Source organism: Bos indicus, chromosome 18 (genome assembly GCF_029378745.1).
Source record: "Bos indicus isolate NIAB-ARS_2022 breed Sahiwal x Tharparkar chromosome 18, NIAB-ARS_B.indTharparkar_mat_pri_1.0, whole genome shotgun sequence".
Lineage (NCBI taxonomy): Eukaryota > Metazoa > Chordata > Mammalia > Artiodactyla > Bovidae > Bos > Bos indicus.
In genome coordinates this window covers 37,347,388-37,362,845 of record NC_091777.1, presented here as the reverse complement: position 1 = coordinate 37,362,845, position 15,458 = coordinate 37,347,388, and the positions used below count along the sequence as shown (strand labels likewise).

Genomic DNA, 15,458 nt, shown 5'->3' with positions numbered 1-15,458 from the left:
GGGATCTACATTCTAGGGGGGGAGCCCCAAACCCACCCCCCGGCCCCAGCAAGTGTAAAATGTGAACCTTGCAAAAGCAGGAATAAATTCATTTCTCTAGAACCAAGTCTCCCAGGTCATCTTAGCCCTAGAATCCTAAGTCTAGTCACAATGACTCAGCGAATCTGAGTCTAAAGAACTGCAGTCCTTCGCCTTCCTCTCTCAGACCGGCCCATTCCATTCAGAGCCATTCCCCGGGGCTAGGAGAGGGCCTGGATAGATTGCCCAGCGGAACCCCGGACTCCATCGGACACTTCCTCCTTTTGTCCCAGGGTGGTTTCAGAACAGGGTCCAGAAGACACGCCTCCCGCACCCACCCAGACCGATGGGTTCCTAACTCCCTATCCCCTAGGAACCCTTCTTCCACAAGGGTCCTTATGCCTCCACTCAGACTGCCAGTTCTTCCTAGAACCTCAGCCAAGGCGTGCTCCGCCCTGCACCCCAGGGCCTGAGCAGCGGCTCCGCCTTTGCTGGCTCCCTACTTTATGGGCCGGGCCAGCTTGACTGGGTATAAACTAGCAGGCGCTCGGTGGCGGGCAGCACCGGTGACGCCTTCTAGATGGCAGCTCGCTAAGCAGCCTGAGGGTCTTGCCTTCCACCCCTCCCCAGCTTGAGTCACCCGGGCAACCAACAGACCAGCCAATCAGCGTGCCGCCGGAGCCATGGCTGGTGAGTGTCCACTCCCCCCACTCCAACCACTCCAGGAGCCTTGCTGTCCCCAGCAGGAGGTTGTAGTTTTCTTCCTCGACTTAAAACTGGAAACGTGGAAGCATTAGAATCGCTGGATGAGCCCTGACAGATGCCGGGAGAGGAGGGGCTCCTGTTTCTACCCCACCCCCAGAAACTACGATGGGCGGTTAGGAGAGAATTGACCTTGGAAGCAAAAGGTTCCTTCCCTCTAGGGTCAGAATCAGCCGTCGGAGACCAAATTGGCCCACTTGCACACCCTGCTTAAGCTTAATAGTATTTAAAATCTTTTGGAATAAGTTGCTAACATTTAAAATAAATATAGGCAATTTCACTTAAAAAGGTGGATTCCCAACTTCTGGAGGAAAACGGGAAGATTGGCGGTGGGGGTGCTTGAGCTGGGGAAGCTGCTTCCTTTAGTTTGATGGACATCAGACCCAGCTCCAGGCTGCTGGGCTAGGAAACTTTTCAGACTGTGACCCTTGGAGTGGGCAAACCTGATCTGGGTGCTCCTCTAGTGACAGAGCCTCCCTTCTCCACCGTCAACCGTAGGGGGACCTTGGAGGCCACGACTTGAATCTAATGTGTGAATGGCCTTTCACACATGCTGGACCAGCTGCAACACCTGCTGCGGCTGGAATCCCTGTTTTCCAGAGAGCCTTACTCTGAGATTGGATAATAAGCTAAAATCTTGATACCTATTTCCTTCCTAGAAGGCAGAATTCTACCTTTTTGTAATTTCCCTCCCTATGAACCTAGTTCTACCTTCTGAAAACACACACACAAACACACAACCTCATCTTGCTAAAAGTAAGTGGGTGAGGGAAGACATTGCTTTTGGAGCTGACAGACTACTTAGGTTCTCAAGAGAAAAGGGCTAAGCTAAGCTGGGGACTGGAAGCCCACCCAAGGTTTCAGGGCCTAAGGGGTAGGCCTAAGGGGTAGGCTTGGCTGACAAGGCTTCTGCCTGCAGATTAGTGGCTGTTTCCCTCTAGGTTATTTGTACCTCAGCTGTCTGGAGGGGATCAATACCCCTCCTGAAATACTAGGGCAAGAACTATTTCCCCATTCTCCAATCCTATAGAATGTTCTGTATCTATGTGTAACAGACCCCCCAAAAAAAAGGGGTGGGGGTTGGGGGAGCTAGTGAGGGAAAATGGGAAGATTTAGATCTTGTATAACTAGTATTAAGCTTCCTAGGTAGCGCAGTGGTAAAGAATCTGCCTGCCTATGCAGGAGATTCGGCTTCAGTCCCTGAGTAGGGAAGATCCTCTGGAGTAGGAAATGGCAAAGATTTGTTTTGTGTTGATATATCCCAAATGCCTAGAGAGGTGCCAGGTGCATCCTAAGTGCTCAGTAAACCGAGGTGGGGAGGCTGGGTCCGTGAGAACATTAGCATTTCAAGGTGGGGGAAAGAAGGGTGGCTGGTGTGGATGTGGATTGGAAATAGAAGATGTAGGATGGTGGGGACACAGAGAAATGAGGACAGACTGGGAGCATATTGCTTAGGGATTGAGACCTGAAAAGGAACTGGTGCAGGGAGAGAGAGGCATTAACAATATGTGCTTAGCTATGTTACATACTCACTTCTAGCAGATGGGTTAATCACGAGCAGGACAAGCAAAGTGAAGTGAAGTCGCTCAGTCGTGTCCTACTCTTTGTGACCCCATGGACTGTAGCCTACCAGGCTCCTCAGTCCATGGAATTTTCCAGGCAAGAGTCCTAGAGTGGGTTGCCATTTCTTTATACTGAATGGTAAATTAGAGGTACTGATAATAACCCTATTTGTCTTCCAAGACTCAGCTCAAATGCAGCTCCTTCTCAAGGCCTTTCCGGAGGGGCTGGCCCTGAAGTGAACAGTTTTCCTCTGTTAGTTACTTGTGTATATGTCTTATGCCTTTCTTTGAGTAAATTCTGATAAAGTCAAGCTTGTGTAGCTAGTTAAATGGCAGGAAGGGAAACTGAGCCCTCTAAGTCCAAAAAAACTCAGATTTGGCCATGGAAAATGACCTGAAAACTGGAGAGGTGGGCTTATCTCTCGCTTTACCCGTACCTCTAGCAAATATGCACAACTGTTCTATTGATTGCCCATTTATAACCTTTGACCATTTTTCTACTGGGTTGTTTTTAAGAAATCTATATATTTCAGATTTTGAGCTCTATTTGTTATATTTCTTGTGAATATATTCTTCCTGTTTGAGTCTCATCTTATTTTTTTTTTATTTTTGAAGGTAACAGTCATGGCTGTACTGTAGTTAGTAGATGTAAGCCCTTTGAAAGCAAGAGATTAGATGTCTTGACTTACTCATTTTCTGGGAATCACCTTTATGTTTTACTACTTATAAAATGTTTGTTAATGTTGGTAAGAAGTGAAACTATATATATATGTAAATTTAAAAATTAAATATACATATGTAGGTAAGAAGCCATGAGAATAAAAACTGACAAAGCGGTATTTAATAAACTGATATGACTAATGTAAAGATAAATCACAAAGAAAACACATGTTAGAGTTTAATATACTCACGTTGCTCTCAGTAGTGTTCAGTCCATGAGTTGATAAGAAATTGGGTGGGAATTTGTTGAAGCAGCCTCAGGAATTCCTTTCCATTTTCCCAGGCTACTTCAGAAAAAACTAAATCACTTCTGTAGCATTTAAATCATCACCAAATTTATACCCCACCGAATCTGAGTTTATGGAGCCCAAAAGGCCAGGCCAAGCTTGGGAATCCTCTTTTTTGACAAGCAGGAACCTAAAACTTACACATGACTGAGTTTAAGCCAATGGGAGATGCCTACGCCAGGTGTGGTTAATACTGAAATCAGGGAGAGGACTAAAGGCTTACAGGTGCCTTAATTTTCTTCCAACAATACTATAAGAAGTTGCAGGTGTACTCTCTCCTCAGTTCCACCCACAGTCACTGCTTTTAAAGAGTAAGGTATAAAATTGTAGCTCCAATTTCGGGAGGATGGTGGTGGTGAACTTCCTTTCTCTGGTACTCTTCCCCATGCCCTGCATGTTGTTGTGTGGATTTCTCTCTATATATATTTTCAAGTTATTCCAGCTTCACCACTTAACAGGTAAATTTGGGTAACTTGCTTAAAGTTTCTGTGCCTCAGTCTTCCCATCCCTAATGATATTAATTCTGTTTACCTCACAGGGTTGCTGTGACAACTGAAAAAGAATACAGAGTACTTAGAACAATGCTCAGCATGTAGTAAGCACCCTTTACATGCTCTTGTTGCAGAAGCAGGCATGTTCTAATGACTTTATTAACACAAAAGATGTCCAAGAAAAAGCTCATCTTCCCCTCTACGTCTGCCCCCTTGCTACCTCTTGCTTGCCTAAGAAAACTGTTAACAGTGTCATGTGATCATGCCACATCTTTTTCTCTTCAGAGCAATAGACTGCAGATCTACCTACAAACATGGAGTTTCTTTCTTTTTTATAAAAGTAGATTCACATTCACGTTAAAAAGATTTTTAAAATGTGGACTATTTTTTAAAGTTTATTGAGTTTGTTAGAATATTACTTGTTTTATGTTTTGGTTTTTTGGCAACAAGGCACATGGGATCTTAGCTCCCCCACCAGGCACTGAATCCACAGTCCCTGCATTGGAAGGAGGTCTTAACCACTGGATCGCCAGGGAGGTCCCCATTTTAACATTTAATGATATATCCCATATATCTTTCAGGGTGACAGTATATCAATACATGCAGCAAACTCATTCTTGGTAACAGCATAATATTCTGTTCAGTTCAGTCACTCAGTCGTGTCTGACTCTTTGCAAACCCATGGACTGCAGCACACCAGGCTTCCCTGTCCATCACCAGCTCCCGGAGCTTACTCAAACTCATGTGCATTCAGTTGGTGATGCCATCCAACCATCTCATCCTCTGTCGTCCCCTTTGCCTCCTATCTTCAATCTTTCCCAGCATCAGGGTCTTTTCAAATGAGTCAGTTTTTCGCATCAGGTGGCCAAAGTATTGGAGCTTCAGGATCAGTCCTTCCAATGAATATTCAGGACTGTTTTCCCTTAGGATGGACTGGTTGGATCTCCTTGCAGTCCAAGGGACTCACAAGAGTCTTCTCCAACACCACAGTTCAAAAGCATCAATTCTTCAGTGCTCAGCTTTCTTTATAGTCCAACTCTCACATCCATACATGACTACTGGAAAAACCAAAGGTTTGACTAGACAGACCTTAGTCTGTCACTGTTTCCATTGTTTCCCCATCTATTTGCCATGAAGTGATGGAACCAGATGCCATGATCTTATTAGTTTTCTGAATGTTGAGTTTTAAGCTGACTTTTTCACTCTACTTTCTCACTTTCATCAAGAGGCTCCTTAGTTCTTTGCTTTCTGCCATAAGGGTGGTGTCATCTGCATATCTCAGGTTATTGATATTTCTCCCGGCAATCTTGATTCCAGCTTGTGCTTCATCCAGCCGTGTTTCTCATGATGTACTCTGCATATAAGTTAAATAAGCACTGTGACAATATACAGCCTTGACGTACTCCTTTTCCTGTTTGGAACCAGTCTGTTGTTCCATGTCCAGTTCTAACTGTTGCTTCTTGACCTGCATGCAAATTTCTCAGGAGGCAGGTCAGGTGTTCTGGTATTCCCATCTCTTTCAGAATTTTCCACAGTTTGTTGTGATCCACACAGTCAAAGGCTTTAGCATAGTCAATAAAGCAGATGTTTTTCTGGAACTCTCTAGCTTTTTCAATGATCCAGTGGATGTTGGCCATTTGATCTCTGGTTCCTCTGCCTTTTCTAAAACCAGCTTGAACATTTGGAAGTTCATGGTTCACATACTGTTGAACCCTGGCTTGGAGAATTTTGAGCATTACTTTGCTAGCATGTGAGATGAGTGCAATTGTGCAGTAGTTTGAGCATTCTTTGGCATTGCCTTTCTCTGGGATTGGAATGAAAACTGACCTTTTCCAGTCCTGTGGCCACTGCTGAGTTCCCCAAATTTGCTAGTATATTGAGTGCAGCACTTTCACAGCATCATCTTTTAGGATTTGAAATATCTCAACTTGAATTCTATCACCTCCACTAGCTTTGTTCATAGTGATGCTTCCTAAGGCCCACTTGACTTCGCATTCCAGTAGTATCATAAAATTTATTCACATGTGCTCCATAAATAGGCAATTGAGATTATGTCTAATTTTTGCTAATGACTACAAGGGTCCAAGGGTTCAGTACACATCCTTGCTCATCTATCCTGATGCTTACAGTCTGTAGGACAGACTCCCCAAAGTTGGACAACTAGATCAAAGATTTATGTATCTTTAAAATGTCTAAAGATTCAGCTTGATTGCTTTCACCAAAGGCTGAGGCAATGCATTTTCCCACTGGCAATGTGCCAGTTTTAATGCACTCTTAATAGCCCTTGATGTAATTTGTCTTTAAGTTGTTTTGCCAATCGATCAGTAAATAATGATGTCTCATTTTAATCTGTTCTTCCTCACAGGCCTGGCAGGGTACCTTCTCATTTGCTTATTGTTTTTTTTGTAATTTCCTTCTCTATCCTTATTTTTCTATTGTATTGTCTTTTTCTAATTATTTGTAGGCATTTTGGGGGCATCTGGTCCCATCACTTCATGGGAAATAGATGGGGAAACAGTGGAAACAGTGTCAGACTTAATTTTTTGGGGCTCCAAAATCACTGCAGATGGTGACTGCAGCCATGAAATTAAAAGACGCTTACTCCTTGGAAGGAAAGTTATGACCAACCTAGATAGCATATTCAAAAGCAGAGACATTACTTTGTCAGCAAAGGTCCGTCTAGTCAAGGCTATGGTTTTTCCTGTGGTCATGTATGGATGTGAGAGTTGGACTGTGAAGAAAGCTGAGCGCCGAAGAATTGATGCTTTTGAACTGTGGTGTTGGAGAAGACTCTCGGGAGTCCCTTGGACTGCAAGGAGATCCAACCAGTCCATCCTAAAGGAGATCAGTCCTGGGTGTTCATTGGAAGGACTGATGCTGAAGCTGAAACTCCAATACTTTGGCCACCTCATGCGGGGAGTTGACTCATTAGAAAGACTCTGATGCTGGGAGGGGTTGGGGGCAGGAAAAGGGGACAGAGGATGAGATGGCTGGATGGCATCACCGACTTGATGGACATGAGTTTGAGTAAACTCCGGGAGTTGGTGATGGACAGGGAGGCCTGGTGTGCTGTGATTCATGGGGTTGCAAAGAGTTGGACACGACTGAGCAACTGAACTTGGGGGGTGGATTTTAACTCTTTTTGGTAAGAGTTGTGAATATCTTCTCCTGGTTGTCTTTTGACTCTGTTTCTGGAAACTTTCATTAAACACAATTTTTAATGTTTCTGGGGCTTTATCTGTCAAGCTTTTCCTTCATGGGTCTGGGTTCGATGCACGATGCTGGGTGCTGGGGGCTGGTGCACTGGGACGACCCGGAGGGGGGATGGGGGTTCAGGATGGGGAACACGGGTGTACCTGTGGCGGATTCATTTTGATATTTGGCAAAACTAATACAATATTGTAAAGTTTAAAAATAAAATAAAATTAAAAAAAAATAATAATTAAAAAAAAAGTAGCCTCTATCCAGAGGTTATACAACTTCTCCCTTTCATCCCATACTTTTTAAGGTTTTAAAAATAACATTTCTTAAAAGTTAACATATGCATAATAGGAAACAAAAAAACACAAGAAGCAAAAAAAAAAGTTATCCCTAATCAGTTTACCTTTTGATGTGTCCTTTCTAGGTCCTATATGCATATTTATCCAATTAAACATGCATTTTTTAATAATTAAGATTATACAGTTATGTGTCATGCTTTTTTCACAAATCGTGAATATTTACCATTTCAAAGTCCCAAAGCTATGAGTATTCTGATAACCAATGATACACTACACCAACTCAATCTAGAAGAGAAAAATGTAATCTTGCCTTTCTTGGCAACAGAAATTTCATAAAAGACAAAAATGACAACAAGCCTCTAGATAAAGGTATTAGCAGAGTTTATAATTTAAATACTGTGGCCCCTTGATGTTCAATTAAAAATGAGACATAAAGCAGAGTACATAGAGCATCCCATACTAGCCTAATAGTTTCAGTTTTTAAAATTTAGATCTTTAATCTGCCAGTAAGTTGTTGCTGTGTGTGGTAAGTGGGAAACTTGTGTTGAATGTTATAGACACACTGGAAAGTGCACAAGTTCTAAGTGAAGTTTCACCAACTGAACACACGCTTGTATAATCTGCATCCATTTCAAGAAATAGAACAGGGGACTTCCCTGGTGGTCCAGTGGCTAAGACTCTGCTCCCATGAATGGGGTCCGGATTCGATACCTGGTCCAGGAACTAGATCCCACATGCCACAACAATCCTCCAAGCTGTAATGAAGATCATAGATTTCCCAAGTGCTGCAATTAAGACCCAGCAAAGCCAAATAAATATTTTAAAAAATAGAACACAGACAGCACCCCAGGTGCTTTGTTTCCTTCTGGTCATTATTCCCTGATAGAGGATAACCACTGTACTGACCTCTAACACTTTATATGAGATTTCTAAGGTGATAATTTTATGGGGACGACAGAGAATGAGATGGCTGGATGGCATCACCAACTCTATGGACGTTAGTTTGAGTGAACTCCCGGAGTTGGTAATGGACAGAGGCCTGGCGTGCTGCAATTCACGGGGTCACAAAAAGTCGGACATGACTGAGCGACTGAACTGAACTGAATTTTATTTTTATGCAGATGTTTGATTAAGTATGCCAAAACGATTTATTAAATTAGCTACTGTTTCCCCAGTGAGTTAAAAATTGCTCCTTTGATCAACGGGACTTATGAGAAAATGTATTTCTGGATGCAGTTGGACGGGTTGCATAACCCAGTGTCTAACAAAGTCACGTCTTCCATTATGGAGCCCAGCTGGGCTCCCCTGCAGCCTGAGCTTTGCTGGTTGGTGACTGATTTTCTCCATGTGCCTTGTGTGTGTCTAAATAGTCAGAAAAGCACTGATCGTACTGGCCCACTCAGAGAGGACGTCCTTCAACTATGCCATGAAGGAGGCTGCCATAGAGGCTTTGAAGAGGAAAGGATGGGAGGTCACTGTGTCGGACCTGTATGCCATGAACTTCAATCCCGTCATCTCCAGAAAGGACATCACAGGTGGGAGCGGCTCTCCCCTTTAATTAGGTCTTTGTGGAATTTCTCCCTTGTGGGCTTTCTGGCCCCGCCTTGGCCCTCTGGCGTCAGCTTCTCTTTTCCTCTCTGCAGGTAAACTGAAGGACCCCGGGAACTTTCAGTATCCTGCCGAGACTGTTTTAGCTTATAAAGAAGGCCGTCTGAGCCCAGATATTGTGGCCGAACAAAAGAAGCTGGAAGCTGCAGACCTTGTGATTTTTCAGGTGTGGTAAGACATCAGAAGGGGTGTTGAGACACTTGTTTTTTTGTCCTAGACCTGACACCTAATTAGCTATGTGCTCTTAGGAAAGTCACAGCCCCTTGACCACACTCTCCTTAAAGAAGGATAATTACTTCAAAGGTGCAGGATTACACAGATTTATAGACGTTATGAAGCTGGCTGTGTATTCTTTGAAAGTATGACTGTGACTGCAGAGATAACATGTGAGCCTTGAGCTCTTTTCCCGAGAATGTTTAGTCTTTTCTTCAATTAGTAATTTCTCATGGAATCATTCACGTTTACAGTTCTCACCCCATCTCCATAAGCATCCTGAAAACAGTTTGTAGAGCGAGGCATAAGAGCTTGACTTCTCTGCGATGGGAGCTCCCAGTGCAGTGTGCACTGCCCTGCTTAATGTGTTCTAGCAGCAAAACCACAGCCTTTCTCCTGGAAGCTGCCTCACCATTAGCAGTCAGTACTGAAACTGGGTATGCTTCTTGCAAGTCACGCTTCCCGACAATGGTGGACTGTAGTCAGTGACTTTGCTCCTACCCACCGCAACCAGCGTTTTGGTATTAAACATGGAATGTATGCGACCCTGGAAACTTCCTAAGTTTGATACTGGCTGTGATTTTTGTAGTTATTCAATCAGCTGCAAAGACTCTAACCTTTGAAGTCCCTTATTCTACCTGTTGCTATGAATCAAAGCCACATAACATTAGCCAGTGCCTCAAAGGACCCCTTTTTGGTCTATATTTTCTACTCTCTTGTTGCAGTACAGCTAAGGCAGTAGCAGTAGCAACTTGCAGTTCTGCTTCTAAGAATCACCGTATTTTATAATTGGAAAGGACGGCCTTTAAATTCAGCTTCTATCCAATGCATATGTTTTCTTTACTACCATACAACTGTATAGGTTGCACACTGCAAAACAGCAACACAAGGAAGGGCAATGTAAACTCCACAGATTTGCATATTTATTATACCAGTTTTGCAACAGATGACAGGAAGAGTCTTATTCCAGCAAAAGCAGTGTGCTAGAAATGATAGTCTGGCAACATTAAAATAAATGTCCTGAGGAAAGACTGCCCGCATTCATACCAACGTGCCACATGGGCTAGGCCCTGCTCAGCTGTCTCACTTCTCCAAAAGGAACTTGAGAGTCAACTTTTAATATCAAGCAAGCCAACCAATTCTATTTTCAGCCCTGACTGGAGAACATTCACAGGGGACCAAATCTACTTGCTCAAATAACCTACACATCCTAAAAGCTGCACATATGCCCTTCACAATTGGAGCACCTTAAATGTGAGAATATGAGAAGCTCCTAGAGACCCCTCAAGCCCCTCTTTTTATGGATGAGGAAGGGGCTTGTGTTGCAGAGGTCATGCCTCACATTATTGGCAGATTCAGGGTAAGAATGCAGGTCTCATTCTCAATCGTGTCTAAAACTTGACTTCCTTACTCTCTTTCCTGTGGGTCAACCATTCTTCAAAGGGAGAACTACCAAGTCCTACAAATTTCTTCTCTGTCCTAGCTTTTTCTTTTAACCTCTGGGCATGTTCCTGTCATCGTAGCCTTTAAGTGAGTCAAGAAGAAATACTGGTATGGCCTTGCTCGACTTTTACCAGGACAAGAGCCCCAGCATGTCTTTCTTGTGAGAATTCCCTGATGAACCTTAGTTACACTTGATCATTTGATAGCATTTTGAGTGGTTCTGTTTATTTTTATTTTTTTTTTTTTTGGTTCTGTTTATTCTAAATGATAAGATTTTACATCCATGAGCACAAGGTACAGGTCTCATATTTGTGATACCACACCCACTGAAGCAAGTTCTTGAGAAAATATTGATTTAGGTGTCACACACTGAGGCCAACTTTGCCTCTAATCCTTGCCATTTAGATTTTGCTGCCAAACGAGATTTCACAGAAACAAGTCTTTATTTCACGTGGCTCTCTTCACACCCACCTGATATTTGTTATTTGTATGCAGGAATAGGAATGTCTGTCTAGCTGACTGACCAAGGGCAATGATTTTTTTTTAAATTTTCTTTTCTTGAATGTTCTACCTTCTCCAAGAGGAATGACAGGGCCTGAAGAAAGTTTCCCCCTCAGTGATGTCATGGACAACAGCTAAGCACTGGATCTTCTGTGCTGGGGGTGCTCCCAATCTAACCTCTCTGTCCTCTGTCCCTCAGTTTCCCCTGCAGTGGTTTGGAGTCCCTGCCATCCTGAAAGGCTGGTTTGAGCGGGTGCTCATAGGGGAGTTCGCTTACAAGTATGCTGCCATGTATGATAAGGGGCCTTTTCGGGTAGGTGGATAATTGTTCTTGGTTTTCTTTTTTCTAATGCCTGGATTTTAGAAAGACTCTGTCTAGATGCAGAGTTTTGAGTACAGTTAGATACCACAATCAGGCTCCAGGTCCCTTTGGGAGAGATGTATGGAGATTAGATAAACCTAGAATGGAAAAATACTGAGAGTTAAAGCAGGATGGTGAATGTATCATTATACTATTTTCTCTTTATGTACTGATATGGACTTTATGAACGTGTCCATTAAAAAAAGGGGGTCTGTCTTCACTTTCTAGACACCCAAAACTATACAAGAAGTATTTTTGAGACCTTCTAGATCACAGGCCTCGATACATGCCTAGTACTGTGAAGGGACAGATTTAAAAAACTCTACCTAGGCACCAGCAGTCAGCACTGATTTTGCGTTACTGTGGCAGCCTTCACATGCAAGAGTATGGAATCCTGGGCCTGTCCCTCTGCGTACCACTTTCCAGGCTGGTACTTCTGCAGAGTCATACTGCATGGCTCAGAAGAGCCAACGTTTGAAGTAATACAAGGAGCAGAGCTAGGCAGCAGGGGGTGGAGGGTGGGGACTTTTATATTCTTTTCCCTGGGGCTGTTTCATTAACTTCCTGTCACCAAAGAGATGTAGATGATAATGACTTTTCTTTTACAGAATAAGAAGGCAGTGCTTTCCATCACCACTGGTGGCAGCGGCTCCATGTACTCTCTGCATGGTATCCATGGGGACATGAACATCATTCTCTGGCCAATTCAGGTATCTTGTTTTCAGTGACCCTTCAGGGGGATTAACTGAATTTTCTCTTGGGTCCAAATCCTCCAGATAACATCTGGAAACAGACCTGAGGTATGAAGATCAAAGAACTATAGAAGGGGCTTCCTTTTAGGACTGACTTGTCTTCCCCAGGACCCCAGGCTTGTAGAATAACTCATGTGTTCACATGGTCAAATACCACTCTCTCCTCCTAGCCAGAGGATAGCATGGATGACTCCCCCAGGTTTGTACAGCCACGTGACTGGCATCTCTCGCCAATCTCCCTGTCCTCCAAGTTGCTGCTACAGTCTCACAGACTATCAGAGCCCAAGAAAAGTTAAGAAATTATTTAGTTCAGCTAATAAAACTGAAGTCTGAAGCAGGTTTTTTTGGCGGTCACTGGACCCTCAGGATAATCTCCTAACGCTGGCAAGAAGAGCATGTGAGGTGGCTATCTACAGAATGAGGGAATCAGTATTAGTAATAATACTTTATGAAGACTCGTCTGGTAATGTGGAGAGGCAAAGAAACGCACCTTTGCAGGTCTTGGCAACAGTCAGCTGCTGAGAAGCTGAAACCCTCCCTGAGGTAACAGAACTTTGGGCACTTCTGGCAGATAGTGCCAGGCTGGCACAGTTTCAAAGGCTTTATTCATTAAGAGAAGAGTACAGCTGAATAGGCTAAAATAGGTAACAGCTAGGTACAGAGAGCACAAGGTGTGAGGATGGAGCTATGAACTAATTCTCAAGGCCTTCACATCAGGGTGTCCTACTGGGAAACCCAGATTAACTTTCATTGTCTGTGGTACAAGGTGTGTGGCGTTTGAGCTGTGACTCACCTCTGTGCTTTGTGTATCCTCAGAGTGGCACTCTGCACTTCTGTGGCTTCCAAGTCTTGGAACCTCAACTGACATATAGCATTGGGCACACTCCCGAGGATGCCCGAGTTCAGATCCTGGAAGGATGGAAGAAACGCCTGGAGAATATTTGGGATGAGATGCCACTGTATTTTGCTCCAAGTAGCCTCTTTGACCTAAATTTCCAGGCAGGATTCTTAATGAAAAAGGAGGTGCAGGATGAGCAGAAAAGTAAGAAATTTGGCCTTTCTGTGGGCCATCACTTGGGCAAGTCCATCCCAATGGACAACCAGATCAAAGCCATAAAATAAGATTCACAAGACCGGACTTCCTTCTAAAAATGTAACCTAATCTTGGTTTCTATTTTGAGCTTCCTTGATTTGCTTTAGTTTTTAAGATCTGTGTTTTTCTTTTTCCACGAGGAATGAATAGTAGAGAACAGACTAAATTCTTACGTTTTTGGATAGCTTTATTAAATAATGTAACCAATTCTTATGACTGCTATCATGGCAAAATCTGATTAGGCTCAAAAGGGCTCTTAGGATGTAAAGCCAGACAGAAAGGTAGAAAGATGCCAGACAGTATTCTTTAAGGCCCTCTACACAATTTAATTCCTCTCTCTTTAGGGATATATTTTTAGGAATAAATCTGGCTAGAGAGCATCCACCTCCTCAATGATCTATTTTTCTTTAATTACCTCTCTGTGGTTTATGGCAGAAGGGAATTGCTCAGAGGAAGAAATGACAGAATCTGTCTGACCTAAGGAACTTGCTTAGTAATTGCTACTCTCTGCTTGTTTGTGATATATATTAGCTTTATTACTACACAGTGACTACCATGCCTATATGAATGTCCTTCTTCCTTCAACTTTTGTTGTTAACACAGATACCTTGAAAAGTTAATAAAAATCTTTTTCACTTCAATCTTCTGATTTAATATCTGCAAATAAACCAAGACATCTGTAACTATATCTGCTATAATGAATGAATTCACAAAAAGAAATAGTACTCCTAATACCTAAAAACAGCCTTCCACAAATAGTACTTCATTTTTTGATCCATATAACTAACCTAGAAATTTTCCCCATATCATTTATAAACTGATGACTTTCAAGGATGTGTCTTGGTTCCATGAATCTGGGGGCAAAATTATAAGCCTAGAGTTTCACTAACTTTGGTGAACCATTTTGGCATTCATAATCTAACTTCCTGTTTAAATGAGGTGCATGTCTACTAAGTGTTGGTATAATCCAAGTTGAAAATGATGAAAGAATGCCCTCTTGTGGTCCAGAGAAAGAAAACAGGAGAAACGATGCAAAGCAAGGTTGCCTCTTACCTGCCAAGCAAATGATGGCGTCAGGCAGGAGAGCCTCATGTACCAGGTGCCAGCAAGCACTGGGTATTCTTTCCACAAAATCCACAATGGCAGATGGCTGGGTGCTTCAGTTTGAAAACATGAAAATGTTTTCTTTTGCCTTTACCTTTATCCTCACTGCAGTTTTATGTAAATTTCTAAAAGTTCCAAATAAAATCCATTTTTATAAAACAAACTCAAATTCACTGGTTTCAGGCAAAAGTGGAATCTACCGGGGAAGGGATCAGAGGATTCAGTGATAAACTGTGGCCAGAAGCCTAAACGGTGACTTGACTTGAGAGCTTGCCCAATAGGGCTGCTTCATTCTGAATGGTAATGGAACCTATTAAGATTCTCTCAGGGGATTTAAAGGACATTTAAGAAGATCCAGGAAGGAGTGCTTAGTTACTAAGTCATGTCTCTTTGCGACCCTGTGGACTAGCTGGCCAGGCTCCTCTGACAATGGGATTTTCCAGGGAAAAATACTAGAGTGGGTTGCTATTTCCTTCTCCAGGAGTCTTCCCAACCCAGAGATCAGGACAGTGGTATAGAAATCAAGAAAAACACGGAATGTAATAAATAAATGCCAAGGGGCAATATTTATTGTGACTTGACTGAATTATCTTGATTAATCAATGGGGCAGGCATTCTTCTAGGCACTGGAAATATACAACAGCAGACAAAATACCTATCCTCATGGAGGTTTGCATTCCATGATAGAAGAACAAATGTCAGTCAGGTGATAAATGCTAGAGAGGAAGAGCAGGTAAGAGGGTTAGAGATGCGATCTGAGTTTTATACAGGATGATCAAGAAAGATCTAATAAGGTTATATTTGAGCCAAGACTTGATAACATTAAGAGACTGAGACATGTAGATCCCTGAAGTATAGGCAAACCGGGAGTGATGTGAGCACAAACCCATGAGGTAGCAGCATGATCAGTCTGTTTTAGGGAGGGAAAGGAACTTAGTGTGACCAAAGCAGAGAAAGCAAGAGAAGGATGGGTCAGACACACAGCTGGGACAGACCACAAAGGGCCTTACAAGCATTGTGAAATGCAGAAAACAGGAAGTCAG

The 15,458-nt window shown here is 42.9% G+C and overlaps 1 protein-coding gene across 1 annotated transcript; it reads left to right on the top strand.

Annotated features, from left to right (window-relative positions):
* The first annotated feature begins 540 nt into the window (after nucleotides 1-540).
* Nucleotides 541-13,952, top strand: NQO1 (NAD(P)H quinone dehydrogenase 1). The gene is made up of 6 exons (XM_019979990.2): nucleotides 541-708; nucleotides 8,711-8,875; nucleotides 8,984-9,114; nucleotides 11,305-11,418; nucleotides 12,075-12,176; nucleotides 13,035-13,952. Exons 1-6 carry the CDS (start codon nucleotides 702-704, stop codon nucleotides 13,338-13,340), a joined length of 825 nt encoding a protein of 274 aa, XP_019835549.1. The 5' UTR covers nucleotides 541-701; the 3' UTR covers nucleotides 13,341-13,952.
* The last annotated feature ends 1,506 nt before the right edge of the window (nucleotides 13,953-15,458 follow it).

What these genes read in the sequence shown, in the direction of transcription:
- NQO1 (XM_019979990.2), top strand. An exon ending in CAGACCTTGTGATTTTTCAG is followed by an intron (nt 9,115 to 11,304) that starts GTGTGGTAAGAC and finishes TCTGTCCCTCAG; the next exon opens with TTTCCCCTGCAGTGGTTTGG. An exon ending in ATGATAAGGGGCCTTTTCGG is followed by an intron (nt 11,419 to 12,074) that starts GTAGGTGGATAA and finishes TTTCTTTTACAG; the next exon opens with AATAAGAAGGCAGTGCTTTC.